Source organism: Kuraishia capsulata, genomic scaffold (genome assembly GCF_000576695.1).
Source record: "Kuraishia capsulata CBS 1993 genomic scaffold, Kuraishia_capsulata_scaffold_3, whole genome shotgun sequence".
Lineage (NCBI taxonomy): Eukaryota > Fungi > Ascomycota > Pichiomycetes > Pichiales > Pichiaceae > Kuraishia > Kuraishia capsulata.
This window is the reverse complement of record NW_019172952.1, coordinates 114,366-141,353: the sequence shown is the minus strand read 5'-3', so window position 1 is coordinate 141,353 and position 26,988 is coordinate 114,366. Positions and strand designations below refer to the sequence as shown.

At 46.3% G+C, this 26,988-nt stretch overlaps 15 protein-coding genes across 15 annotated transcripts; 9 read left to right on the top strand and 6 right to left on the bottom strand.

Annotated features, from left to right (window-relative positions):
• Positions 1-701: 701 nt before the first annotated feature.
• Positions 702-2,549, top strand: KUCA_T00002312001 (uncharacterized protein; the record flags this gene model as incomplete). Its single annotated transcript, XM_022602553.1, has 1 exon — positions 702-2,549. One exon carries the CDS (start codon positions 702-704, stop codon positions 2,547-2,549), a length of 1,848 nt encoding a protein of 615 aa, XP_022458347.1.
• A 279-nt stretch (positions 2,550-2,828) lies between these two features.
• Positions 2,829-4,043, top strand: KUCA_T00002311001 (uncharacterized protein; the record flags this gene model as incomplete). The annotated part of the gene is made up of 1 exon (XM_022602552.1): positions 2,829-4,043. The coding sequence occupies one exon, from the start codon at positions 2,829-2,831 to the stop codon at positions 4,041-4,043; it is 1,215 nt and encodes a 404-aa protein (XP_022458346.1).
• A 79-nt stretch (positions 4,044-4,122) lies between these two features.
• Positions 4,123-5,046, bottom strand: KUCA_T00002310001 (uncharacterized protein; the record flags this gene model as incomplete). Its single annotated transcript, XM_022602550.1, has 1 exon — positions 4,123-5,046. One exon carries the CDS (start codon positions 5,044-5,046, stop codon positions 4,123-4,125), a length of 924 nt encoding a protein of 307 aa, XP_022458345.1.
• A 448-nt stretch (positions 5,047-5,494) lies between these two features.
• On the bottom strand, positions 5,495-6,790 carry KUCA_T00002309001 (uncharacterized protein; the record flags this gene model as incomplete). The annotated part of the gene is made up of 1 exon (XM_022602549.1): positions 5,495-6,790. One exon carries the CDS (start codon positions 6,788-6,790, stop codon positions 5,495-5,497), a length of 1,296 nt encoding a protein of 431 aa, XP_022458344.1.
• A 260-nt stretch (positions 6,791-7,050) lies between these two features.
• Positions 7,051-8,481, bottom strand: KUCA_T00002308001 (uncharacterized protein; the record flags this gene model as incomplete). The annotated part of the gene is made up of 1 exon (XM_022602548.1): positions 7,051-8,481. The coding sequence occupies one exon, from the start codon at positions 8,479-8,481 to the stop codon at positions 7,051-7,053; it is 1,431 nt and encodes a 476-aa protein (XP_022458343.1).
• A 605-nt stretch (positions 8,482-9,086) lies between these two features.
• KUCA_T00002307001 (uncharacterized protein) lies at positions 9,087-10,508 on the top strand (the record flags this gene model as incomplete). Its single annotated transcript, XM_022602547.1, has 1 exon — positions 9,087-10,508. The coding sequence occupies one exon, from the start codon at positions 9,087-9,089 to the stop codon at positions 10,506-10,508; it is 1,422 nt and encodes a 473-aa protein (XP_022458342.1).
• Positions 10,509-10,796: 288 nt separating this feature from the next.
• Positions 10,797-11,823, top strand: KUCA_T00002306001 (uncharacterized protein; the record flags this gene model as incomplete). Its single annotated transcript, XM_022602546.1, has 2 exons — positions 10,797-10,841; positions 10,897-11,823. 2 exons carry the CDS (start codon positions 10,797-10,799, stop codon positions 11,821-11,823), a joined length of 972 nt encoding a protein of 323 aa, XP_022458341.1.
• A 161-nt stretch (positions 11,824-11,984) lies between these two features.
• KUCA_T00002305001 (uncharacterized protein) lies at positions 11,985-13,467 on the top strand (the record flags this gene model as incomplete). Its single annotated transcript, XM_022602545.1, has 2 exons — positions 11,985-12,015; positions 12,071-13,467. The coding sequence occupies 2 exons, from the start codon at positions 11,985-11,987 to the stop codon at positions 13,465-13,467; spliced, it is 1,428 nt and encodes a 475-aa protein (XP_022458340.1).
• Positions 13,468-13,821: 354 nt separating this feature from the next.
• KUCA_T00002304001 (uncharacterized protein) lies at positions 13,822-15,732 on the top strand (the record flags this gene model as incomplete). The annotated part of the gene is made up of 1 exon (XM_022602544.1): positions 13,822-15,732. The coding sequence occupies one exon, from the start codon at positions 13,822-13,824 to the stop codon at positions 15,730-15,732; it is 1,911 nt and encodes a 636-aa protein (XP_022458339.1).
• Positions 15,733-16,029: 297 nt separating this feature from the next.
• Positions 16,030-17,439, bottom strand: KUCA_T00002303001 (uncharacterized protein; the record flags this gene model as incomplete). Its single annotated transcript, XM_022602543.1, has 1 exon — positions 16,030-17,439. The coding sequence occupies one exon, from the start codon at positions 17,437-17,439 to the stop codon at positions 16,030-16,032; it is 1,410 nt and encodes a 469-aa protein (XP_022458338.1).
• Positions 17,440-18,025: 586 nt separating this feature from the next.
• Positions 18,026-19,294, top strand: KUCA_T00002302001 (uncharacterized protein; the record flags this gene model as incomplete). The annotated part of the gene is made up of 1 exon (XM_022602542.1): positions 18,026-19,294. One exon carries the CDS (start codon positions 18,026-18,028, stop codon positions 19,292-19,294), a length of 1,269 nt encoding a protein of 422 aa, XP_022458337.1.
• A 350-nt stretch (positions 19,295-19,644) lies between these two features.
• Positions 19,645-21,093, top strand: KUCA_T00002301001 (uncharacterized protein; the record flags this gene model as incomplete). Its single annotated transcript, XM_022602541.1, has 1 exon — positions 19,645-21,093. One exon carries the CDS (start codon positions 19,645-19,647, stop codon positions 21,091-21,093), a length of 1,449 nt encoding a protein of 482 aa, XP_022458336.1.
• A 247-nt stretch (positions 21,094-21,340) lies between these two features.
• Positions 21,341-22,195, top strand: KUCA_T00002300001 (uncharacterized protein; the record flags this gene model as incomplete). The annotated part of the gene is made up of 1 exon (XM_022602539.1): positions 21,341-22,195. The coding sequence occupies one exon, from the start codon at positions 21,341-21,343 to the stop codon at positions 22,193-22,195; it is 855 nt and encodes a 284-aa protein (XP_022458335.1).
• A 443-nt stretch (positions 22,196-22,638) lies between these two features.
• KUCA_T00002299001 (uncharacterized protein) lies at positions 22,639-24,213 on the bottom strand (the record flags this gene model as incomplete). The annotated part of the gene is made up of 1 exon (XM_022602538.1): positions 22,639-24,213. The coding sequence occupies one exon, from the start codon at positions 24,211-24,213 to the stop codon at positions 22,639-22,641; it is 1,575 nt and encodes a 524-aa protein (XP_022458334.1).
• A 333-nt stretch (positions 24,214-24,546) lies between these two features.
• On the bottom strand, positions 24,547-26,898 carry KUCA_T00002298001 (uncharacterized protein; the record flags this gene model as incomplete). The annotated part of the gene is made up of 1 exon (XM_022602537.1): positions 24,547-26,898. The coding sequence occupies one exon, from the start codon at positions 26,896-26,898 to the stop codon at positions 24,547-24,549; it is 2,352 nt and encodes a 783-aa protein (XP_022458333.1).
• Positions 26,899-26,988: the final 90 nt, after the last annotated feature.

Sequence of the window (26,988 nt, the reverse complement as noted above, 5' to 3'; positions counted from 1 at the left end):
GCAAAGAAAGTGAGGGAGAAAGAACAGAAGAAGTGGGAGCTATATGGTGGTTGTGGAAAAAGGAATGACTCTGGTGGCAATGCTGGACAACACTAAAATTCGTGGCACGTGCTTCAACAAAGCACAGGTTTATTAACAAAGAGTCCAACAAACGGGGTATGACGCAAAATACCAGACGAAGACCAGTACAGAACAGAGAACGGGAGGATTACGGAGGTAAGTGTTCTGTTGTAGTGTTTTGAAAATGGAGGAGGCAAGGGGGCGTGCATTAACCAGCGAATTTTTTCAGCCGGGTCGGCTCGGGTGGATTGCCGGTGATTCCGTTGGGGGCCGCAAGTGCAAAATTCGATATAGTTTATGGAAGTTGATACAAGACAGTGGCAATTGTGGTGATTTAATAGTCGTAACTGGTTACTAGGACACGGCATGGCCTGGCACCTGGTCTGATGGCGGGCCCTGTGTTTTTCTTTAGCTCCGATGGACCCGTACTCCAGTACATGATCGGACCCTTCTGTTTTGGACTTTCCGCATTGGGCCGGTCTAAGGCGGATGAGGCTGTGCAGCATAGCCCAATGCGGCGTAGGAATAGTATAAACACGACATGCAAAAAAGTCTTATGATGTATATGCATGAGAGAAAATTTGGCATTCGACTACGCGCTCAACCTAAAAAACCCTGTGAGAAGTTGCTGATTTTTGCAGATGGTTGAGGCAAATCTCAAGAGAACAGTCGAAACGACGTTTCGTGCTCCAAAAAGACCCTTTCTGTCCATATCGCCCACGCCAGAGCAAGAGAAGGAGTCGAAGGCCTATCTGAACCCCGAGATTTTCTACGAGACCTACAGGAAAGCACTGAAGTTGAGTGTTGCTCAGTCCGAGCCGTATAGATGGGGACATATCTCGCAGCTTGTTGATGACAAACTTTTGCGAGACGTTCGCTCGGAAATTCTAAAGGAGATACATTTCACCAAAAAGGAAACCGATATCTATAAGGTGTACCAGAGCGGTGACCTGGCCAACCTTTCCGGACTCGACTGGAGTGATTTATCGCGATTGCCAAACTTGTTCAAGTTGCGGAATGCAATTTACTCTCAGGGTTTCCGCGACTTTATTTCCGAGGTTACTGGTTGTGGGAAGCTGAGCGGAGTCAAGACAGATATGAGTCTGAATACCTACACCAAAGGGTGCCATTTGCTAACTCATGACGATGTGATTGGTTCTCGCCGCGTTAGTTTCATTCTTTACATTCCGGAACCGGGAAAAACATGGAAACCTCATTATGGAGGTGCTTTGAGACTGTTTGACTCGATAGTGCCCAATGTTCCCCGTTCAGACTACCATTGCAAATTCGTTCCGCAATTCAACCAGATGGCATTTTTTACTGTCCAGCCTGGTCTTAGCTTTCACGAGGTTGAAGAAGTCAAGGTGGATAGACATAGATTGTCAATTCAAGGCTGGTTTCACATCCCACAGCGCGGTGAGGATGGGTTCATTCCGGGTGAACAGGAAAGAACTGAGGCCAAGAGCACGCTTCAGCAGCTCGAGTCTAAAGAGCTTCGTGAATTTGACTTTCCTAAGATTTTCAGGAATGAAATCAACCCGGAAGTTGTTAAATCTTATGAGTCTGCAGAAGGACTGACTCAGGCGGAAACGGAGTACCTTTCCAAGTACCTCAACAAATCGCTTCTTTCAAGTGAAGCAATAACGAAAATGAAGGCTCTTTTTGATCAGGAGTGTATGGTGGATATCCAGGAGTTCTTGAGTCCGAAATTTGCGGATCTTCTCTCTAAAAGCATCAAGAAGTGTGAGTTCAACACCACCATGCCTCGTGTACAGAAAGACGTGAAATTTCCCTGGAAGCTTGCTATACCCCCTCACAAACAGAGGTTCATGTATATGGACGGACTTGACCAACAGAACATAGATACCGCAGCCGATATCCAGTTCGCCAATGGGATAGCACCCCAGGAACTTCCCAACTTCGGACTCACAAGAAACGTGGCTAAGTCTGAAGTTGATCGTGAACTCTGTACGCTGTCGGAGATGTTCAGAAGCAATGCGTTCCGCAAGTATATTGCCCTTATAACTGGACTTATCGCATGTAAGGACCAGGTACTGGTGCGGCGCTTCAGGCCCGGCCACGATTTCATTCTCGCTACCGAATTGGAGGAGGAGCCGACTGTGGGAATTTTGGATTGTGTGCTAGAAGCTACTATGAATCTGACCCCAACTACTGGCTGGGAATCGGGAGAACTGGGTGGATATGAACTATGCATGGTCACTAATGACGAGGAGCAACAGGCGGATGAAAAGTTGAACGAAGATGAGGCTGCAATCTACAAGGAGAATGACGACAGTGTGGTGTTTACGTCTCAGGCCTCTTGGAACACTTTGAATCTAATTTTGAGAGACCCAAAGGTGCTGAAATTTGTGAAGTATGTAAGCAACGATGCTCCGGGATCTAGGTGGGATATCAGCTGTTCGTGGAATGTTAAGGATATTTTCGGAAAAGACGAGGAAGAAGAAAACGAAGGAGAAGGTGATGAATAATCTGAGCAAGACCAAGAGCTATACAATTTTTTGTTTCACCTCAAAAACTGAAAAAGTGACATGTAGGCTCATGTACTATTTATGATTTATGCAATCATCACTAAGTATGTGCACCGCCCTAACACCGCCACGAACCGTTTCACCAGGGCTCAAACGCATCGGCTCAGCATGGAGTGTCCTCTGTTGCCCTAAGAAGGTACCTTCAATGCCGTGGCCTCCATTCTGATTTGAGCCCCAAGTTCTGTTAATTTCCAGTCATTCTCTGATAGCATTTTACAAATGGTCAAGGACACCGGTTACTACGACATCCTCGGTATAACTCCGGAAGGCACCCCGGCAGAGATCAAGAAGGCGTACCGTAAGCTCGCCCTGAAATATCACCCCGACAAGAACCCTGGCGATGAGACCGCAGCCGCCAAGTTCCAGGAAATTTCGGAGGCGTATCAGACGCTGAGTGATCCTCAATTGCGCTCGGTTTATGACGAGTTTGGAAAGGAAAGCGCGGTTCCTTCACAGGGATTCGAGGACCCATCTGAAATCTTCAGCTCCATGTTTGGTGGCGAGGCGTTCGAGGATTGGATCGGCGAGCTGACTCTGCTCAAGGATATGATGAAGGGAGCTGAAGAGGCTGACTCCGCTGTTCCCGAAACTCAAGAGGTGGTCCATTCTGCCGATGGGGCATCTGCAGCATCTGCCACACCACCGGCTTCGGGAAAGACCAAGATTTCTGCCGAGGAACGTGAGAAGTTCCGCAAAATGCAGGAAGAGAATAGAGAGCAGCAGCGTAAGAAGGCAGAAGAGCTCTCGAAGAAGTTGCTGGCGAAGCTGGACACTGTGATGGACACGGTCAAGACTGGAGGTGTGCTTAATGAGGAGTCTATTTCCAGATTGTTGAAGAACCTGGACACTGAAATCGCCGATCTGAAGATGGAGTCGTTTGGTCTGGAAATTCTCCATCTTATGGGGAAAGTGTATGTGTTCAAGGGAACATCATTTGTGAAGGCTCAGAAACCTATCATCGGCAAGGTTTCGAAGTTCTTCTCTTCAGTTAAGCAGTCTACCAATACGGCCAAAAGTGTGATGAGCATGGCAAAGTCTGCATTTGATGTTCAGAGCACCATGAGTGATCTTGAGAAGATGCAAGAGGAAGGTACACTCCAAATGGACGAAGCTGATGAAGCTGAGATCCAGAGGGCCCTCACGGGAAAGTTCATCAAAACGGCGTGGTTGTCGTCCCGCTACGAGATCCAGTCTACTCTCACTAAAGTGTGTGATTTGGTACTTAAGGATCCAACAGCACCTTTAGAAGTTAGGCTGCTGAGAGCCAGATTGTTGGTGGTTATAGGTACCAAGTTCAAGGCTGCCCAGAGATCTGAGGAGGAACAGAAAGAAATTCAGATGTTTGAGGAATTAATGCAGGATGCGAACACCTTGGATGCGAGAGAACTAAGGAGAAAAAATCGCAAGAAGGTCGAGAAAAAGGTCGAGGCCTGATGGAAAGGAAGCTCAACACGAGATGCATATCAAAGTTTAACCATATATATTTTTCGACAATGTATAAAATATTACCTACTTAAACACCAGTATGACAGTCAACACTGTCGTTCCAGTCGGGAAATCCAAGATTGTTTCCGAAATTTCCGGCAATATATCTGTAGTGGTTTGCAATTCCATAGTCATCCAGTTTGGCCAAATCCTCACTCGAAATTTTGACAAATTCCCATCCTTGCTTCAAACGTTCCAGGTTTTGCGTTCTTGCAAGAACAACATTGCCTTTGCAAACGTGGAAGGAAACCAGTATATCAGCTGCTGTAACCTTGTATTTATCCGCCAATTCGTTGACAATTGGTAACTTGATAAGAGGTGCTCCACCAGCCCCCAACGGAGAGTATGCCTCCACCAAAATTCCATGGTCTCGGCAAAACTTCACCAACTCTAGTTGAGGCAGACGTGGATGAAGCTCAACTTGGTTAACAACTGGAACCACATCTGTTTCCTTGAAAAGTCTCTCTAAAAACGGAATGCTGTAGTTGCAGACTCCAATAGACTTGGCCTTGGTGGTGGTCTTGTAAATCTGTATCATTTCTTTCCAGGTATCAAGGTGATCTGCATTCTCCACGATTGTAAATGTATCCCTAACATAGCATAGCGGCAAATGTTGAAGGAATAAATCAACATAGTCAAGTTGAAGAAGCTCGAGAGATTCGTTGAGAGATCCCAAGGCATCATCGTGCCTTCCTGGCCAAACCTTGGTAGTGATAAAAATATCCTCTCTTTTCACAATTCCCTCGGCGAACGCCCTTTGAAGAGCAACACCGATCATAGGCTCGCTTCCATAGTACCAGGCCGAATCAATATGGCGAACTCCACTCCTCAACGCAGTAACAATGGAGTCTATGAAATGCTCCTGGTCCTCCGGTGGGCACGCAGTACCCAGCCCGACCGCTGGAATTTTGTTTCCATCGTTCAATGTGAAGTCAACTTCTGTAGCCTTCATTGGAACAAAATGAGTTTATTCAAGCCGATAATAGTAGGTAGTAGCAAACCACACAGGTCAAAAGTACGTAGCAGATATCTCTCAGACTTTATACACGGAGTTTCGGGCTGTTGTTCTGCCCCGCAATTTTTTAACACTGCATGAATTTATATGCGGTTTCTGGGGAAGGCCAAAATTCCAAGCAGCTTGAGCTTTCGGATTTAAGTTTTGCGTTGCAGTTTCCGTATTTTTGAAAAGTGACCTTCGGATAAAGAATTATAGCCTGATTTGGAAGTCAAAAGACAGAAACTAAAAGGATTTGAGTACGATTTCGCACTATCTGCTTGATCGCTTTGGGAATCTCACAATAAATAGAGGCGTCGGAAATAAGAAAGGAAATGTGTTTATTCTAGGAAATATTATCGGAATTAAGATTTGAAGATCTGCAATGATGCAGGTTGGCGCATTGCTAATTCAAAAGCACCTTGAACGTGTCTGACTCCAAGTATCTGTTAAAAGCCTTCCTGAAACTGTTTGCAGCGTAGACAAAGTCATCCACATCAACATAGACCTGGGCTGAGAATCTGCACCAAAGTGCGCCGTTATGGTAACAACATGGAAGGTAGGTGTGGAACTCCTCCACCTGAATTCTATCGACATATGCCCTCATCTTCTCAACAAACTTAGGGGTCTTGCAGAGTCTCAAAAAATCCTCCTTTAAATCGGAGGGAATTGGAGCTTCGACATTCACCATAGATGTCGTCAAACTGCCTTCTTTGTTTTCGAGAACTTTTGTCCCCCATAACTCAGCAATCTTGGCCCCACCTTCCTTTGCTGTGCGGAGACAGTAGTCTGCAATTGCATCTTCACCACCGCACACATTCTCACGAAACTCAATGGCATCGATGGCACTGACAAATGAAGCAAATGACGAGGACCCAACGAACGCAAATCTATCCACAAGACGAGATTGTTCTAGGGTTTCCTCCAATGGCTCATCATCCGCAAGGTACGAGTGCGATACTGGGAACGTGTGGATGGAACGGTGATGTTTTTTGTTCACATACAAAAGTGCACATCCACGTGGAACATATAACCACTTGTGAAGATTTGTAGTATAAAAATCGGGCTCCAGGGTCTTCAGTGATAACTTGACAAGGCCTATACTATGTGCGCCATCCACCATCGAGAGAACATTGTGATCCTTACAAAGTTTAATGAGTCTCTCAAAAGGAATCCTCAGACCTGGCATAGACACAACAGTGTCAAATAAAGCGAGTTTCACTGGATTTCCGTTGCTCTCTTCGGCCTCGAATACCTCTTTAAATTTGGAAACCACCTCGTCGTCAGAAAGAGGGTATGGGAGATCTAGCGTAAGAATCTCAATACCGTATCTGTTCTTCAAGAACTTGACTGTGTTTCCACACGCATCGTAAACGGTAGAAGGCATCAAAATCTTGTCACCCTTCTGGAAAGGGTACGAACGCAAAACCGTGTTGACACCTGTAGAGGCATTATTGCAGAACACCAGATCCAGGGGATCCGCATCCACCAACTGAGCAACTCTCGCAATGTTTGCTTTCAACTGAGGAGTATAGTCAAACACAATGTACTTATCCGGAAATGCCAGATCCTCATCGAGGTGCTCGTGGAATTTCTTGATGACCGGGGTGGGAACTAGACCATACGATCCATGGTTGATTGGAACAGTCTGTGGCCCGGTAGGGAAATACTTTTCTCTGAATTCTTTTCCAAATGCAGTCATTCTTTCTGAACTTTAAGAAATAATGTTGAAAGCTCCAAAATTTCTGGCTCCAATGCTGCTTTTATATGGATGTCTATTGCCGCGAGCGGCCCTGAGATAAGAGTCATGAGTGAAAAATCACGTGACGAACCTAACGGCTCGGCATAATTCCTGCGGCCACAGCAGATTGACTCATTCAAGTTGACTCATTGAAGTTAGATAGCAATGACTTCTAATGAATGTGATTGGCTTATTAAGGCGTTGTGTTCCTATAAAACAAATTATGCCTCGAAGAGGTCTTGGACAGACTTGGAGAATCTCCTGAAAGCCTCTTTCAAGACATCCAGATTTGGGGCAGAAGCAATGGTGATCCGGACAAAGTTTGCTCTGGGAGCGGAAATTGGATCGAATGACATACGTCCTCCATCCACAACCCCAACACCGTTCACCGAGTTGAAAACCAAAAGCTGCTCCATGAATTGTGGGATTTGTGCGGCAGTAAGTCCTTTCTTTTCGTAGTTCAAGATGACTGCCACGAACATGCCTGCTTTGGGGTCAATTACCGTAATCCAACCTTCTTTATAAGCTTTGGAGTCATACAAAACATCCAGAGCAGCGTTTCTGCGCTCGACATACTCCTGTCTCACCTTGATGATCCATGAGAGCCATCCTTCAATTCCGCCCCAGTGGTGAATGGTGTCGTTCACTAGGAGCTGGGCAGCACCGCTTGGATTGCGAGTACTCACCATGGAAAAATCGTTGATCGCCTGGACAACGTTTTTGTGAGCAATAATGTATCCCAATCTCAAACCAGGAGCAAACACCTTAGAGAAAGTCTCGACACGAATTACACGTCCAGTAGCATCAAAAGTCAGATAGGAAGGATGCAATAGCTTCACAAACTCGTCGTTGGTGGGCAATTTCGTGGTGTCCACCAATCCACTACGAACATCCTCATATGCTGGTAATGCCAGATATCCGTAGGGGTCGTCTTCAAGGATAAGAAAGTCATACTTGTTTGCAAGTTCGAGGATCTTCTTTTTGTGGTCGATACTCTGGGCGACTCCAAGTGGGTTGTGGCCATTCGCGATGGTGTAGAGCAGTTTGGGGCGACGCTGTCCTGGATGTGTAGCAGACCAATTCTCAAGGAGGTCATCCATATAATCTATGTCAATTCCCTTGATCAGATCCATTTTGAGTGGAACTGGCTTTCCGCCGACATCCTTCAATGAAGACAGGACAGGAGTGAAGGTGAACTCCTCAACCAAAATCGAGTCTCCCTCCTCGAGGAAAACCGAAAAAACCTTTGACAGTCCGTTCGAGGAACCATTGGTCAGCGTAGTGGACCAGTCTTCGAACGCCGGTTTGGCAACACGTTCGGTATAGTCGCGCGTTACCTTCAATAACTGTTTGGATCCGTCTACCTCTGCATATTGAAGACCCTGGGCCAGATCCAATTCTTCTGGGTCACTGGAAACTTGAGGAATCACTACAACAGTCTCCTTTTCGTTTGGGCCAGGAAATGGCTTCGAGGGTACGTGGAGATCGATTTGACGGATAGGGAAGAAATCGTGGTGGGGAACTCCTCCTACCAACGAGATTGGCTCAGGATGCGGCACAAACCCTTCAGGAAGTTTGGAACTGGACCAGAAGTGCACCATCTTGCGAGACTTGGCCCTTTCAGGAATCAGATTATCGTGTTGAAATGACATGGTGGCAAACGCTTTAGTTCTGTGATTGCGGTTTTGATGGTAGATCTATCGGTTTTTGTTAATAGCTGCAAACAAGACAATACTTTATAGTGGGTGAATAATTGCTTGAGACAAAAATCACACCAGTATGTTTATTGGTTTTCAATCAACAAATTGCTCGAAGGAATATTGAATATAACAAGAGAGTGCAAAACGGCACGGCTTCGCGTGAAGGGGCATCAGTGCTTTGTCACCACCCTCTAGACGCATGACGTTATCAGCGATGCGCCCAAATCTTTCAGCGTGAGAGCAAATTGGCCAACCAATCGAGTTCTTTTCTGGAATTACAGAAAAGATAAATATTATTTCAGTGATTGGCTTTTGCTCTTAAACCATTTTTTTTCTAAATCGAATTTCACTCAATGGTATCTCCCAGTTTTCTCCATTTTGGTTGACCTTATCGCCCTCCGGTAGCCGCTGCGGTCTGCAGAGTTGAGGTAGTGCACCGGCAAGCGCTCCATTTGAGAAACCCGAAAAATTCGTATGTGTGTTTAGCGGTGTAGACAAGGCTTCTGTGCTCTATTTCTACGATTTCACATCCTGTAATTCTAGAGATTTTTGTATCAATGGATTTAAGGAATCTCATAGATGATGATGATGCAGCTGGCAGTGCCAATGGCAGCACCGGGAGGACTTCATCGCCGGCGTCTGTAGCGTCTGTACCTAAGCAAGAGCCACACAGGTTTTCCATCGACTCGATGATGAATAACGAGCCAGCCTTTCCAGATGAGAGAGCGCTGGAAATCCGCAAGCGCAATAGTATAGTGAATTTGACGAATGCTCAGGATGTGGATTTTGATGGCCATGCTGCTCCACGTATTGCGCGGTCTTCCTCCACTGCTACGCTCGATGTTTCGCCAACAGCAAAGGGATTTGCTGTGCCGCAAGTCCATCCTCAGATACACGGAAATATCAATATGAGTCCACTGGTTAAGTCTGTTTCTCCTAATACGCGTCCTGTTGTACCCAAGGCGGTGACTTTGGATGAAGAGCTCAAGTCTCTGGGTCCTGTGGGGGATAACGAGAAGGAGAATCTTGGAAAACCAAGACGGTATAAAACGAAACCGAAGTGGGCTCAAGACTATGTACCAACGATGAAAGCACATAAGAGTCAATCGTTGGTCAGACCTGTGAATTCAAGTTTGGAGGCCCTTTCCATCACGAACAGCATACCCTATGATGACTTTATTATGAGCGTGACGAAGTGGATATACGCTAATATTGCGAAAATTCGCGAGGATAACCCTGATGAGCCAAACATCGCAAATATGATTGAGCTGGAGTTGAAAGTTGGGCAGTTATGGGATGAGAAGGAGGACCGTAAACTTAGGTTGCCCGTTCTGAGTGAAACACCTATTTCCAAGGAGTTTTACAATGAAAGATGCTCTTTCCGCAGTGGCATCACACCAGAGCAATACAGGGATGCAAAAGAATTTCTGGGTAAGCTCGCGGATTCAAATACCAAGAATGACCGCAAGTTCATTGTGCAAAAGATACACGAGATAGACAAGAGTGCCGTCGAAGCTGTACGAAACTCGAAGCCGGTTAATGTGAGGGTTTCGTTTGATTACAACACCAAACGATTCTCTTCCTCAATCCACAAGGAAAAACTTTCAGACATGTTTCTATACTTTCCTAATTCCTTGTTTGATCTCAGACTCACCATGGCACTGGAACGGCCAGTCAACCTCAATCCAGAGGCTTTGGAAGCTTTCACCAGAAAGGTGACCCTTGAGCGTGAAAAAGATAGGCTTTCCTACTTTCACAATGCAACATTTACACGCATTGACCTTACTAAAATCAAGCAGACACAAAACTCGAAGCAGATCCGCAAGCATGAGTTAGAGCTGGAGATCAATACCCCAGAGCTTTTGCGTGCCATTGAGATTTTACCCAAAGATTCTCTATATTACGTTGATCTGGTGAAGACCTTCTTGGATAATGGCAGGGTCCTTGCCCGTAAGCTGAGTGAGGGACCATTGATATAACGAGGATACCCAGGCGATACCCAGATGTGACAAGTGTGTAGACTAAACTTAAACCATATAACAAAAACAAAAATTGCCCTTAGGTTTTCAAACTATTCACTTTACCATTTCAATGCCCAAATTCAATCTCATTGCCTAAAACGGAAATGTGTGAGGCACATCCCTCCACCCTCCACGTAACGATTAAGTGTCAACACCGAATCCGTTGAAAAATGACAGCTTCACAAGAGTTGGTGTTTTTGATTAGTTTTACTAGCCATTGAATAGTCAAAACTCTCGCTTATAGGCATGCTGTTTCATGTGGGCATAATTCTGTTGGTTTTGGCCGTTCTGGTAAGTTTTAGATCATACAAGCAAGGTTTCGTTATCGAATACTAACAGCCACAAGGCCTACATCACGGTGTATCTTCTATCACATACGCCCCGGAAAATATTCGACTCAGAGACAAAGTTTTATGCCAGTTATGATGAGACTGAGCCATTGCATGCCCTTCCACCAAAAAATTCTGCTGCTACAGATGGAATCAAGATTAGCTTGGTTGTTCCATGCTATAATGAGACTCAGAGGCTGAAACTGATGCTGGATGAAGCTGTTTCATATTTGAAGTCCAAGTATCCAGATGCTTACGAAATTGTTCTTGTGGATGATGGGTCCAAGGACGGAACTGCGGAGTATGCTTTGAAGCTCGCATCCAAGACATACGGTCTTAAGCCAGGCGTTCTGCGAGTGGTGAAGTTTGTCAAAAACAGAGGCAAAGGAGGAGCTGTTACACACGGTCTTCAATTCATAAGGGGAAGTTATGGGATTTTTGCAGATGCAGATGGTGCTTCAAAGTTCTCAGACCTTTCCAAGTTGATGTCGGCCATTGAGGCAGCGGACAACGGAGAACCACATAGCATACCAGCCGTTGCCATAGGGTCAAGAGCTCACATGGTCAGTACTGATGCCGTTGTCAAGAGATCATTCATCAGAAATTTCCTCATGTATGGCCTTCATACGCTCGTTTTCGTGTTTGGAATACGAACCATCAGAGACACTCAGTGCGGATTCAAGTTGTTCAATAAAGCTGCCATTCGGGAAATCTTTCCTTACATGCACACAGAGGGCTGGATATTCGATGTTGAGATTTTAATCTTGGCAATCCAGAAAGGAATCAGTGTGAGTGAGGTACCCATATCATGGCACGAGGTGGACGGGTCCAAGATGGATCTTGCCAGGGACAGTGTGTTAATGGCAGTTGACCTTGTGATTACACGGATGAGCTATATAATGGGCATATACCGGTATGGCTCGAAAAACGCGAAATCTGAATAGTGAACGTGAATATATGATCTATCCATAACCGTTGATAGTAGCAAAAGTAGTGTACGAGATCAAAATTCCCGCTCGCGCACACCTGCGCGTCTTCTGTTGTTGTCTTTTGTTTCTTGAATATTACACACAAACATTCCAACTAAGCCAATAAATACGCTACAATGCCGGGAGAAATTCTCACGATTCAAGCAGGTGAGTGCCGTTTAATATGCGCGTTTTTTTGTATTTCATTCTAACGTCTTTTCAGGCCAATGTGGTAATCAAGTGGGCGAAGAGTTCTGGGGCCAGCTGCTCAAAGAACATGGTCTGGACAACTCTGGGCAAAAGATTCAGTCAAATGTGAAGTCCGAAGATAAAACGCGTCCTTTCTTCCTGGAGGTGGGATCGGACAGATACACGCCTAGAGCTATATTATTGGATCTCGAACCCAGGGTAATCGGTTCCATACAGACGAAGTTCCCCGATTTGTTTGATCCAAGGCTCACATACATGGATGCCGCTTTCGGTGGTGCTGGAAACAACTGGGCACGTGGGTTCAACTACGGAAAGCAGCATGAGGAAGATCTGTTGGAAATCGTTGATCGGTCGCTAGATCAGTGCGATTCTCCTGAGGGGTTTCAGCTAGTACACTCTGTGGCCGGTGGAACAGGTTCTGGAATGGGCAGTTTTATGCTCGAGTTACTGAGTGATAGATATCCGAAGCTGTTTGCAAAATCGTACTCGGTATTTCCGGATATGGGCAATTTTGCTTCGGAAGTGGTGGTTCAGCCTTACAACACGTTGCTGACTCTTAGGCGATTGGTGGAAAACTGTGATGTTGTGATTCCGTTTGACAATGCAGCTTTGAGTCAAGTGGCCTCACAAAGTCTAAATGTGAGTAGCCCGTCCTACTCCGACACAAATAAGCTAATCTCAACGGTGATGGCGTCTATCACCAACTCGATAAGGTTCCCTACTTCTTTCGGAACTTCGCTGCAGGGAATATTTGCGCCCCTTATCCCCTCACCTGAATTGAGTTTCATAATACCAAGTTTCACGCCATACACATCGAATTACGTCTCATTTGCGAAGAAGCAGAGGCGATCTACGGGCTATGATGTCATTTTGGACTTGGTGAATAAGAAGAACAGACTAGTAACACCTTCGGATGAGCATGATTCTCATATCGCTGCTCTGGATGTGCTGATCGGAGGTTCGTTTTCGGAACAGGATCTGTTTGCAGATCACAAGGCCACAATCATTGCCAAAAAGAGGCTAACTCAGCCGAAATGGACATCACAACTTCTGCAGGTCTCGCACTCTCCAAGATCGCCATATGCTCTGCAACAATCGCCAGAGTTAGAAAACGTGGTAAATGGGCTCATGTTGTCGAATAATTCGAGTATCGTATCCTTGCTGGACAAGGTCTTGCGCCAATATGATCGCTTGTACTCGAAGAAGGCCTTTTTAAATACTTTTACAGCGCATGATGTGAATGGCGAGGATATTGAGACTGAGCTTGAACAGGCGCGCGAGGTGGTGGAGGCATTTAGAGATGGGTATGTGAGTGCAGAGCAGGACAGATGGCTGGAAGCCACAGACCAGGAGTCGAGGGACTACGCCGATGGCGAGACCATGGACCAAGACCAAGAGATGGGTAATTAGGTGTAATACTAGTAAATCACGATATATTGATGTGAAGGGTTTGTAACAAATAGACGCAGGAGAGGGACCAAAGGGCCAAAGAGACGCCAGAACGCTGGGTCAAAAGTGTCAAATTGGGCAACATTCTCGGTCATAATCACAAATCGAGCCCATTGTCATTTCACAATTTCCAAACAATTTTTACAGGGTTGCATTTCAATAAATCGCACAAAGATCTGTCCGCTTTGGGCACCAGCTGCGGCTGCACGTGACGAGCTGCAGCTTCGTTTACATTGACCGCATATCAAGGTTAGCTTTGTAATTATTTGCAATTTGCGTCGGTATGAAGCTATAAATCCTGTCCTGACGTATACAATGTCGGAAACAAATTCCAAACGCGGCAAAATCGCGAGCCTGGCGTGCATTCAATGCCGAAAGCGCAGGTGTCGTTGCGATGGTGGTCAGCCTGCTTGTGCTCAGTGCCAGAGAAGAGGCCAAGAGGGTAATTGTGTGTACTCAGCAACAGGAGACCGGAGAAAAAGATCACAGAAGGTGTTTGATGAGGCTATGGAGCGAATGGCAAGGCTTGAAGAAACACTTCGCGAGATAGCAAAAGGCACTGAAGCTTCTTCATATCTGGTGGAACATCTTCAAAATGACCATACTTTTCTCGAGTCGCTTTTGCGAGGCCCCCAGAGAAGCGAGATAACCAACAATTCAAGTCAAGGTGATACTGCTGAGATTGAACTAGAGTCCAAGTCTTTGACAGTCGATGCTGAGGGCAAAATCCACTTCTATGGAGATACATCCAATGTTTTGAGAATACGACAGCAGACTACATCTAAAGCAGTGCCTCCTGCTGTTTCAAGTCTAACGGTCGAAGCAGTGCAGATTATGAACCCTCATATTGATCCTGTGATAGCTGAGCTTCTGGAGTTGTACTTCTGTTGGCAGCACTCATACTACAACATATTCGATAAAAAGCTGTTTCTGAGGGACATGAACACAGAGGGCAGTTTTTGCTCTAAATTTTTGCTCAACGCATTGTTATCACATGCTGCTCATCTTTCAGACAGGCCTGAACTGCGGCTAGAAGCGGGTGATCCTTCTACTGCTGGTCATTATTTTTACAACGAGGCATTGAGATTGCTAGATGATGAGCTAGAAAACAGATCACTTACCACTGTTCAAGGTCTGTTGCTGCTGGCAAGCAAAGAGGCTGGTGTTGGAAAGAGTAGCATTGGATGGGTTCATTCCGGAATGGCATTTCGTATGGCTGTTGATCTCGGGTTACATTTGGATAGTGCAAAGCTGAAAGAGTCTGGACTGGTGTCAGAGGAGGAGATTGCCGTTCGAAATGCAACTTTCTGGGGTTGCTATTTGTTTGATCAAGGCTGGAGCGCTTACCTTGGTCGGCCATCTGTAATCAGAATCCACGATGTTGGTTTGGCGCTTCCACAATACCATTCAGAGCCTTCTACGAAGTGGGTGCCCTTCTGTCCTCACACCGATATTCCAGTCATTCCGATTAATTTTTATCCCGAGAACACACTGGTAGCAATTTTGAAGCTTTACCTTATTTTGGAAACGGTTATGACAAAATTGGATGCATTCAGGGGAAAGAAGACAACCACCAGCAAGAACAGAATGAGACAGGATTACAAAGAGTTTCTTCAATCATCTTACGAGCAATTACGGCTATGGGAACGAAACTTACCTGCATACTTACGAGACACGCCTTCAATGACACATCCTGCACTTTTGATGATCCACACGATGTACCATGCAACTCTAATCTTTCTGTTCAGACCATTTCTCAAGGTAAGCGCTAACTCGCACTGGCCAACAAACTCGGTGCCGAATCCCGTTCAAAGATGCCAAACCAGCGCCAGAAAGATCCTTGAGTTAATGAGAAAGTATAAGGATCTTTACCGCTTACGAAGAATCCTCAATCTTGCTACCTATGTGACATCTACTGCATCCACGGTGTTCTTGGCTCTTGCCGCTATCCAGAAAAACTCGGGAAGCCATGAGCCCTCACAAGAATCCGAGCTGGCTAGCTGTCTTGAGTTTCTAAGTGATGTCAGCGTTTCGTGGTTTGAGGCGATTGCCGTTCACGATGAACTGGAGGCCCAAATCAGTTCCTTCCATGAGAGAGAGCAAACGGCTGAGGAAGAAAATAGAAATGAGACATCATACGAAGCCTTGTCTACTTTTTGGATCCCTAATTTTGACGAGTTTTTAGTGGAGTTTGATGAGGGAGAGGATTGGAGCATGTTTGCATAAAACGAGAACGATGTTAAGACAAATGTATACGAGAGAAATGCCTCTATTAAGATCTGAATTATTGCAGCATAACCAATGTCTTTTCATTTTGGAATTGATAAATGGAATCTTTATTGTAGTGATGGTCACGAAGACTGCAGATTACTTATATGCATCAATGCAGCTAGGGCGCATGGTTAAGTGTAAGTGTATTTCCCGGACCCGACGATCAATGATAATTTTCTTACACCACTGTTAACAACATTATTGCGCATGAAATATAAATAAAGCGAGCGATATTTATTCAAAACTCAAAACTTAAGCCTTCTGGGAATATGATACTTGGACCTCCACAGCTGGACTCTCAACATCTGACTTCTGCGACAGCAACTCCCCCAGCTCCTCCTTTATGTACTCAGGAACAACTACCTCTTCTTCCAGACCATAGTTCGTGGTGTTAACCTTGGATGCAACGTAGTACATGAGTGGCATGGCAAAGAGCATCATGCCAAAGTTTGCGCCCAGCTCATTACGAAAAGGAATCTTAGCCGCATCAATACCAAAGGAAATAGCTGAGCCGGCAGATTGGACTCCTTTGTAAAACCCTGCATACCTTGCAAGTTTGTAGTTCTCATTGGTCAAAGATCCCATGATCCAGTAACACCAGGATTGCCACATCGCATCGGAAATACCATACATGACGTAAAGGACAAATGGCCCTGCAAAACCGTCATCTGTCCAATCAACGTTGGGGGAAGTGGTGGCTCTGGTGAATTTTGTTTGAAAAACTGCACCTCCAATCCAGGTACCAGTAACAAATATGCACGAGATGGTGAGACCAATGATACCACGTCTTCTTCTGCTGATACGTGTGGTGTCCAAGATCAAACTCAGACCACCAGTGCCTATGATTTGAGTTAGCCAGTATACCATGGAGTTCAAAGATCTGGTACGCAGTGAGAAGTAGAAGGCGTTGATACCGAACTGGTAGGAGTAGAAGAAGTTGGAGGCGAAGAACGCTGGCAGCAGCATCATCATTTTCCAGTCTGCAACAAGCTTGAAGGTATCAACTACTTCTCTAATGAACGTGGTTTGCCTGAAATTTTCGATCTTGGTTCCATCTTTTCTGGTAATTTCCCTGGGGTTTTGTAGAGTGAGCGAAGTCACACAACCAACCAGCATGATTACCAAAAAAGCGATGTAAGTACTGGTTTTTACTCCAGAAGTGTCGGCCTTGTGAACGTTCTGGCACAGGGTGATGAGTCCACCCAGAGTCGCCCCAATTGAAAGCAAACTCCAGGTAATGGCAAAACTTTTGGATTTATCTTTCTCTTCAGGATAAGACATGGAGACCATACCGTGCACGCTCCATAGCATACCCGCAGATATACCACATAGGGCACCACCTGCAACAACAAATCCCGTGTTTCCAGTTCTATCGAGACACCATAGTGATCCAATATAGAGAGTGTAACCAATTGTCCCAAGGAAAAAAGTGATTCTGGCACCTAGAGTGTTGACAATGGAGCCACCCATAAATCCCACCACAGCAAAACACGCATACAGTGCAGCATTCGACTGGTCGGTCAGGGATACCGAAGAGGCCTTCTGGCCACCAGCCCCAAGGGCATTGAGAGCATCAAACATACCGGGTTGGCAGAAAAGGACGGCACCAACGAGCGCGACCTGGACCATGGGTCTTCTCCAGTAGACTTTGAACGACTCCATTGTGATCGTTCGTATTGTTTGCTAAAAGAGATTCTGTTTCAAATGATACAATGGGCTAGCTTTGGCTTTAAATAAATTGGGATATCCGATCGTGCTGTTGAGTTGCTGGTTAATGAAATACTAGCCAAAAAGATCAGATAAGGCCCGGAGTTTATCTCCTGGAAACCTTTCGCGGGGCGCCTTTCCACAACTGGAGCTTGGTCGTCGGGGCCGTAAGATCAGGTTCAAGATAAGCGCACAATCTACTGCATGAGTGGAGAAATTGTGTCTTTGATTGGGAGGAAAATTACTAAGAGATTGTGCTGACCAGACTAACCTTGTGTCGGTTCTGGTTTTCCTCGACATGATCGATAGGAGATATACTCCGTCGGAGATAGACTCCGGAGGTTGCGATAAGGGCATGTGGGGAACGCGCAGCCGCATGCCCTCATAGTGTGAAAAATGATTGGTAGTGATTACTGGTTTGCAAGTTGAAATTTTTTCAGAGACATGTTGGGTAAACGTCATGCTTCTTACAAATAAATACTCACATCCGTCCCTTCAGGCGAGCTAGGTACTTGGTTACTTCCTTTTTCGAGGTAACGGCATGGTGTCCAAAGATTCACTCGACCTTAACGTCCTCGGGCTGAATTCTGGAACCTCGATTGACGGAATCGATGTGGTGCTATGCAACTTCCGTCAAGAATCTCCTGAATCTTCTCTACACCTTAAGATTGTACACCATGGGGAAATGCCCATGCCGGCTGACCTAAAGGAGACAGTGTTGAGGCTGATCAAGGATAACTCAACCAGCGTTGAGGAGATCTCAGAGGTTAACACCCGCCTAGGAATGGCCTTCGCTGAGGCTGCTGTCAACTTTTGTGTCGAATATAAGGTCGACCGTGTGGATTTGATTGGTTCACATGGTCAGACCATTTGGTATGTCTCAGATCCTAAACCTGGTCAATGCCGTTCAGTATTGACGTTTGCTGAGGCAACGTATATTGCCAATAAGATGGGAAAAACGGTGGTTTCAGATTTTAGAATATCTGAACAGAGTGTGGGTAGACAGGGGGCTCCTATGATTGCCTTTTTCGACAGTCTGTTGCTAATCCACCCAACCAAGCTTCGTGCCTGTCAGAATATTGGTGGGATCTCCAATGTATGCTTTGTAGTTCCTGAATCCAAAGGAGGTCTTGACAGGTGTTTTGACTACGACATTGGGCCTGGAAATGTGTTTATAGATGCTGCAATCCGGTTTTTTACAGGCGGAAAGTCGGAGTACGACAAGGATGGCGAATGGGGAAGGCATGGTACAGTAGATCAAGAAATTGTTGACACTTATCTGGATCAATACTACTTTAACCGGACTCCACCCAAAACAACTGGAAGAGAGCTTTTTGGTGATTCTGAGGCCGAGAGACTAATTGGAATGTGTCAAGCAAAGGGCTTGAACAACTTCGATATTGTTGCAACTCTCACCAGAATCACAGCCCAGTCGATTGTCAACGATTACAGAAGATATGCACCAGGTCCAATTGACGAGATTATTTTATGTGGCGGTGGATCCTTCAACCCGAACATTACTGAGTTCATTCAGCAAAACTTCCCTCAGAGCAGGATGTACCTCTTGGATGAGCATGGAGTATCGAGTGGTGCCAAGGAGGCCGTGACATTTGCTTTTCAGGGTCTGGAGGCAATTCTTGGTCGCCCGCTAATTGTCCCCGACCAGGTGGAAACCAGCACTCCAGTAGTAGTTGGTAAGATTACTCCAGGAGCAAACTATAGAGAGCTCCAAAGGACTGCGGTCAACTTTTCCAGAGGCCACGAAGAAGAGCCATATCTTCCAGCGGTGAGAAGACTGGTTTTGGACTGAGTCTCATGGAGATATCAAGTAGCCTCAACGGTTTTTGCTCAAGTTATGCATTGTTCACTTCACGAGATTGCAGAATCTAAATTTTTAGATTGATCCATCTTAGTTTACATATTACCACTAAAATTACTTATCCGAAAAAAGGAGAAAATGGATCCTGCGAGTAGTTCATCTTTTGTTTCATCAGAGACTGCAATGCAATACTGATAAGTTTCAATGCATTTCTGGCTTCCCTTCAGCCTCTTTAATATCCGGCAGCAAATTCCGTTAATATGTCCGGGCGGCAGACGCATCTGCCATTCCGCATACGTTCCCTATGCGGAGAAGCGTCTGCCTGAGTGAATTTATTACAAATGCTGGAATCTTCTCTTTTGAAGCAGGTCTTTCCAAAGAACACAAAAGAGGAATATCTCATACGAAGTGCAGCTATGACATTGGATATTTCGCAAGAGCCGCAAATCCTGGAGTCGTGCAAGACGGTGGAACTAGACTCTCCGGCAACAGCTCTGGATACTACGGAAGAAAGTAACCTTTTGCAGGAGAACGAGCTCTTTGGAATGGATAAAGGCCAGAAATTTCCTGATGGCGGTAGAAAGGCATACACAGTAGTTTTGGGAGCCAATTTGGGACTGATGGCTACGTTTGCTATCATGAACTCAATGGGTGTGGTAGAATCGTATATCATGTCTCACCAGCTCGCTGAACTCCCAACCTCAACTGTTGGTTGGGTCTTTGGAGTATACACCTTCATGACATATGCTGGAGGCATTGTTGGGGGTCCTATTTTTGATGCTCTTGGAGTTAAATATCCGCTAGTAGCAGGTGCTATTCTTCAATGTGGTGGGATCTTTGCTACGGCCAACGCTAAAACCGTCTGGCAATTTGTTCTGGGTTACGGTGTAATGGCAGGTCTGGGAACAGCGTTGCTAATGCCATCTGTTATTGGTGTCGTCAGTCATTGGTTTTTAAAAAGGAGAGGATTAGCTCTTGGAATGGCTCAGATGGGAGGAAGCGCAGGTGGAATCGTCTTCCCTCTCATGTTCAGGTCGTTGTTTCCTAAAATCGGCTATGCATGGTCCATGCGCGTGTTTGCGTTCATTTCTGTGGTATTGTTGCTTTGTTGCTTTCTTCTAGTCAGAGACAGAAACGACGAAATCAATGAAAAATTTTCAGGTAAAAGCGTTTGGGAAAGGGTCAAAGCGTCCATTGACTTTTCTGGCTTTAAGGATCCCAGATACAGATGGCTGACTTGCTCCCTGTTTTTTAATGAGTTTTCCCTCATGATCAACTACACATATCTGCCGTCCTATGCGACTTCGCGTGGGTTTTCTGATTCAACTGGATATCTCACGTTGGTCGCTCTCAACGCAGCTGGTATGATTGGGAGATCTATTCCAGCACATTTTTCCGACCGCATCGGAAGATTCAATACAATAACAGTGGCAGCACTGATGATTGCTATCTCTAACTGGGCCATCTGGTTGCCCTTTGGCTCCAACATCTACGGTCTGTACGTATTCTGTGGAATCTTTGGTGCTTCCGCTGCAACTACTCTCAGTCTGACGGCCATTTGCACGGGCCAAATATCACGCGTTGAAGACTTTGGCAAGAGATTCGGCACAGCCTACTTCTTTGTTGCCTTCGGAAACCTCATTGTGTTGCCAATTGGTGGTGCGATCATCGGAAACGGTTCTCGCAATGGCTACAACCATATGGTGCTGTTTGCATGCTGCATGAGCACTCTCACGTTTGTGTGCTTCCTTGCGACCAGATTTACAGTAAGTCGGGGCTTGATTGTATAGTTGAAATTCGAATCAATGGCTAATTTCCCTTTTCGAAATTTTTCATTTAACCAGTGAATACAGTACGTTTTAAAATATGATACTTAAAGGACGTGCCCCTCCAAAATACCGATTTCGGCAACAAGTAGCGCGTCCAGGCGTCCTCGAAGTTGGAAGTTTTAGCCTGTTTGGGACGTCCAACGCAGTAATCCATCGTGTATAAGTATTGCACTATTGAAGCCCAGTTTTGACAAATCGTCCCTTCTGAATGTCATTTGAATTAATGTCTACCAACAACTTCCTAATCCTATCTCTGGCTGCCGTCGTCACCGTTTTGGCAGGATCCTATGTCTTTCTCCAGCCTGCTAAGGAGAGGAAGGTGCTCAAGAAGGATGAGTACCAGAAGTTCCCTCTGATCGAAAAGATTTTGATCTCTCACAACACAGCGCTTTTCCGTTTTGGACTTCCAAAGCCAACGGATGTCTTGGGACTTCCAATTGGCCAACACATCTCCATATCTGAGGTTATCAATGGCAAGGAGATCGTCAGATCATACACACCCACTTCGACTGATGAGGCCAAAGGCCACTTTGACCTGCTGATCAAGTGGTACGACCTCGGAAACATCTCGAAGTTCATCAACGAGCTCAAGCTTGGTGAAACCATCAATGTGAGAGGACCAAAAGGTTTCTTCACTTACACACCCAACATGTGCCGTGAGTTCGGTATGGTGGCCGGAGGTACCGGTATCACCCCAATGTACCAGATCATCTCTGCGATTGCCAGAAACCCAGAAGACAACACCAAGGTCCAATTGATCTACGGCAACCAGACTGAGGAAGATATTTTGTTGAAGGATGAACTGGATGCCATCTCAAAGCAGAACCCCAACATCAAGATTCATTACATCCTCGACAGGCCAACTGCCTCGTGGACCGGTGGATCTGGCTACGTGACCCCGGAGATGATGAGCGAACATCTTCCAAAGGCTTCTGACGATGTTCAGCTTCTTTTGTGTGGTCCTCCAAGAATGACTGCCACTGTCAAAAGCAATGCTGTTGACCTTGGCTATAAGAAGGCCAAGCCAGTTTCCAAGTTGGGTGACCAGATTTTTGTGTTCTAGTTGGGCTTCACTGAGTTGTAATTCAGAGTATGAGAATAGAAGCTTGATTTACGCTTTTTCAAAATTTGGTAGATGTTTTGTAGAAATTGCTCGAAATATAACCTGGAGACTCTGCTGCAGTAGGCCTGCATAATAGGTATGCACAGTGCATGTACACTGATAGGTGTCCAAATCATATGAAACCCGTATAAAAACCATAACTATTTCAGGGACAACAGGTATTACAGACGCGATATCGCGAGTTGCTGTGTAGTTATTGGACATGAATAAACGTTCACAACGCCCGCATCGGTTAACAATCGTAATACTCTGTCTACATCCACCAGTCGTTCAGGTAAGACCACAAATGTTTTTTCAAAATGATAAAGGCCTTCCTCGTTTACTATATATGCTCTTTTATGATTGCTATTTATCTTCTGCTTCTCTTGCTTCTCCTATCCTCTTCAAGTGTTCAGTCTCAGTTCGGCAATTCTCTGGTCAATTGCACCGTTGTTGAGAGGAGCATCCAGGATTTTATCGTGAATAGCCTGCAATGCCCTCAATGAGTCTTTTTCGTTGATCACACATGAAATGTTAATCTCGTTGGCACCCTGCGAGATCATTTCAATATTAATCTTCTCGTCTGCCAGCGTCTTGAACATGTTACCAGCTATACCAATCAACTGCTTCATGTGAACACCAACAAGTGAGACAATAGCCAGGTCGTGAGTCACGTCAATAACTCCAAACTTTCCGAGCTCCTCAACAGCCTTCTTGAGCTCCTTTCTTGATTCGTTGGTGTTATGAAGGGCCATAGAAACGTGCACCTCCGAGGTGGAAATCAAATCTACCACCAGTTTGTGTTTGTCCAGAATACCAAAAATAGTAGCCAGAAAACCATGTGAAAGCGTCTTTTTGTTGGAATGCATGTTGATGACGACAATGTCGTGCTTGGTGGTGACGGCCGTGGCACTCTTGGGTCTGGTGAAGATGGCCGTGGGTAGCTTTTCGATAGAAGTAGGAGGATGCGGAGGAGTTTCCTCTCCCTTCTTACCAACATATTCTGGATAGATAATAGTGCCTTGGCCGGTAGGGTTCTCGACATTCTTGATGCGAATGGGGATCTTGGCTTTAATCACCTGTTCCATGGTGAACGGGTGGATAACCTCGGAACCGTAATAGGTGAGCTCAGCAGCTTCATCTGGGGTCACCGATTGAAGTAGTCTAGCAGTTTTGACCTTTCTAGGGTCAGCCGTGAAGATACCATCGACCTCCTTCCACACCTGCAATTCGTCAGCCTGGAGCCCAACGGCAACCAGGGCCGCACACAAATCAGTGTAACCTCTTCCAACACCGTTCAGCAATCCACCTGGAACGATTCCAAAGTATCCGGTCAAAACGGGAACAGTTCCAGCATCGAGACTGGAAAGCTCATGTGCAAACGAATCACTCAGAAACTTGTAAAATGTGGCATCGAACCCGTTGGAGGTATCGAACCCAACTGGGATAATGTTGCTTAAATCCACGTATTGCGATGAAATGCCTCGATCATTGAGCAGAGCACTCATGAAGCGACAACTGAGTTTCTCTCCGCACGCCATGATGGTGTCCAAAGTACGCGGAGAGATCTCGCCTATTACCTGTGATGCGTTGAGAAGTTTCCTCACCTCGTCCACCTCAAACTCCGTATCACTTATAAGCTGATCCCTCAATTCAGAGTCTTGTATGAGAGCCTTAGCGTTCTCAATGTGATCCTCCAGGACTTTCAAAAGAATTTCTTCGAAATCTGTACCATCAGTAGCGCGGTCAGCAGATGCCAAAAGACGACTGGTGGTTCCTTCGCTTTTGGTGTTCGAGGAACGGGCCGAGCAAACCACCGCAACTTTATTCTGCTTGCTGTAAACCTTCACTATGTCGTCTGCGATCTTGGTGGAAAACTTTCCAACAGAGGTACCTCCAAACTTCTGCACCACCCAGCCACCTTTCTGCAGAGAGGCCTGCGACTGGAATGAGACCAGCGACGAGACTGAAGACTCCATCTTGGAAAATAAATATATGTGGATATACTCGTGGGTGTGAAGACAACGACTGTGCCAAAATTTATGTTTTTTTGGAGAGCTTCAACGGTGAAATGTCCAACGCTGAGGTGTCTATGTCGCTCATCTGCCGGTACCGGCATGCAGTGTGACTCAAACTGAAAATTCCGGCAGAAAGTTCATCACGTGACCTGAGGTAACCAGAGCGTGCATCAATTGAAAACGCAATAACGGTTGAGGCACGATATTTCCCCAGTCTTCCCTGCATATTTCCTTCTGCACCTGTCTCCTGCGCTCAACAACATATTATATTCAAATTTACATAGATGCTAATTCTCAGTGTATGGCACCATACGACAAACTGGCCTTGCCCACATCTAGGTGGTGATGCTGTTTGAGCCGGCACTCGCCAGCCTTATGGCACAGGTCGATGGGGATGATGAAGCCGTCTTTCTCGAGGTCTTGCTGGACGTGCTTGATTTGCACAACCCCTTGGTGGGTAGTGAGAGTGTTGAGAGAGACTTCCGAGCCGATCCGGCTCATTTCAGGTGGATCGACGGATAACCTGGTAGATGGCGGGGTCGGCGTTCTGGAAGACGACAAATCCATGGCAGCAACTCCATCCAGAACTTCCCGGGCATCGTGGAACTCGTCTTTTGCGGCCACAGATTCCGGTATAGGTACCTCAACCGGAGTCCGATCAGCTCCACATTCAGATTTCTCGGCTAAAGCCTCCAGAGCAGCCTTGGATTCGCCAGCAGCGGTGATACGGTCCAAAGCAGTGGCACTAGTCTGAAAAGGTTCTTTCTTTACCAGCTCACCGTGGCTTGGCAGATCGGACCCCACCATTCCCAGCATCGATTTCACCTTCACAGGAGTCTTCTGCATCGAGGAAGTTGACGAATTACGCGAGTTGGGAACGCGCTTTCCGTTGGTGCTGAGGTTCGAACCAGAGCGCACACGGCTGCCATTTCCGATCACCTTCTCGTCGGCAGACCCGTATGCGTGCTCGTAATGATATATGTGAGAATCGTCATGGTAACAAAAGTTACACTCGTATTGGTTTTCGTCAACGCACGTTTCCAGCGCCTGGAACCAAGGATCTTTGAAGAGGTCCACCATGGTGTAGCGGGTTTGGGCGGCCGGATCACAAAGTCGCCATGCTACCCGAGAAGCCCCTGAGGAACCGAATTCTTTTGCAAATCTGTACTCAGAACCTGGACCCTTGGTGACGTCTCCTTTGCGGAAGGCTGGGTGCGAGGAACAGTAGTTCTTGTAGCCGGCCTCGTAGTCACGGTATGCGGCGAACGCCTTGCTGGACTCTGGAAATGGGGTGGCCTGGTATACTATACAGAAAAGCATCATTCCCAGAGCCCACATGTCCATTTTGAAAGGATCGTAAGGTGGTCTTTTAGAGTGGCTGAACTCTTTTAGAAGAGAAACCTCTGGTGGAGAGTATGGTGGAGTGCCCACCAAGGCTGCAGACCGTTTCAGCGGGCTTGAAAAATCGCCCGGCAGTTCGTGACCGTAGTCTGAGACACCAAAGTCGGTGATCTTGAGAATTCCGTCAGCTGTGAGCAGCAGATTTTCCGGTTTGATGTCCCTGTGGACGATATCACACTCGTGCATGAACTTGATACCGTACGCAAGCTGCTTGAAAAGGCACAATCTCTCAGAAATCGGCACGCTTTTCCACCCAGGTCTCTTTATCAGTGCAAACAGGTCAGTTTTGCACAATTCGAGAATAAAACCCCAGCCACGGGTCATGCCAAACTGACCAGGGATCTTGACCAGAGCATGACATTTCACCACGTGCAGTCCATGCCACAAGTTCTTCGTGATGATATATTCCTTTGCGGCTCTTTCGTAGAACTCCTTGGGCTTTTCGTTTTTGAAAAGTGTGAACTTTTTAAGTGCGTACATCTGCGACGGCGAGGTCAAACTCTGCACCCTCTTGACACTAGCCGAGGCCCCTATTCCAATGGTTTCGTCCTTATCCGGCAATTGATATTGCTCCAGCAAATTCTGGTTTTCCTGCTGAAAAGTCTGTGGTAAATAATCGTTGGGGTCTTCGCATGGAAATGGCAGCAGATTCGTCTCGTCGTCCGTAGGGTCCATGATGGTGGGGGCCCTTGCCCGGTTGTTCAAGCCATACGGGTTGTACTCCACTTTTTTCGGCTTGGACGCCTGGGCCATCTGCTCCAATGTGGGCACTGGGGGTAATCCGACTTGTCTTGGGGCAGCAATCGCAGATCCAGAGGAGCCCATTAGAGCTGAGTCTGGAGTCTTCAGAGAGTGTCCAAGCGTGGTATTGGCTCTTTTCGAAAGGGTGGGCGGTCTTGTGGCAGAACTAGGATCCGAGTGGTTCTTGGTCTCGCCAATTCGTGTAGGCACCTTTCCGTTCGCTTTGGGGGTCGGTATCACGCGCGGCAATGCAGTATGGCCGTCCTGGCTGATCCGCCTTGGTGGAGGCTTCTCAGGCTCTTTTTCCGTTTCATGCCTCAGATGAAGAAGTGTAGCGGATTTCTTCAAAAGTCCGCGCTTTTTCTCTGGAGCGGGGGCATTTTCATCTGAACCCGGGGCGTTTTTGTGCTGTCTCAGCCTTCCCAGCAACCGAGTGCTCTTGCGTTCAAGGGGAGTTGGCCTAGACGAAGTTGAGCCAGCCTCACCCGAGATATCCGGTGACATGGTCTATATGGGTCTATACTTGAGCAAGAAAGAAAGATGGGGCACGAAAATCGAGGAGTAAATCGTCTGTGTCGGGTATATCAGTGATGG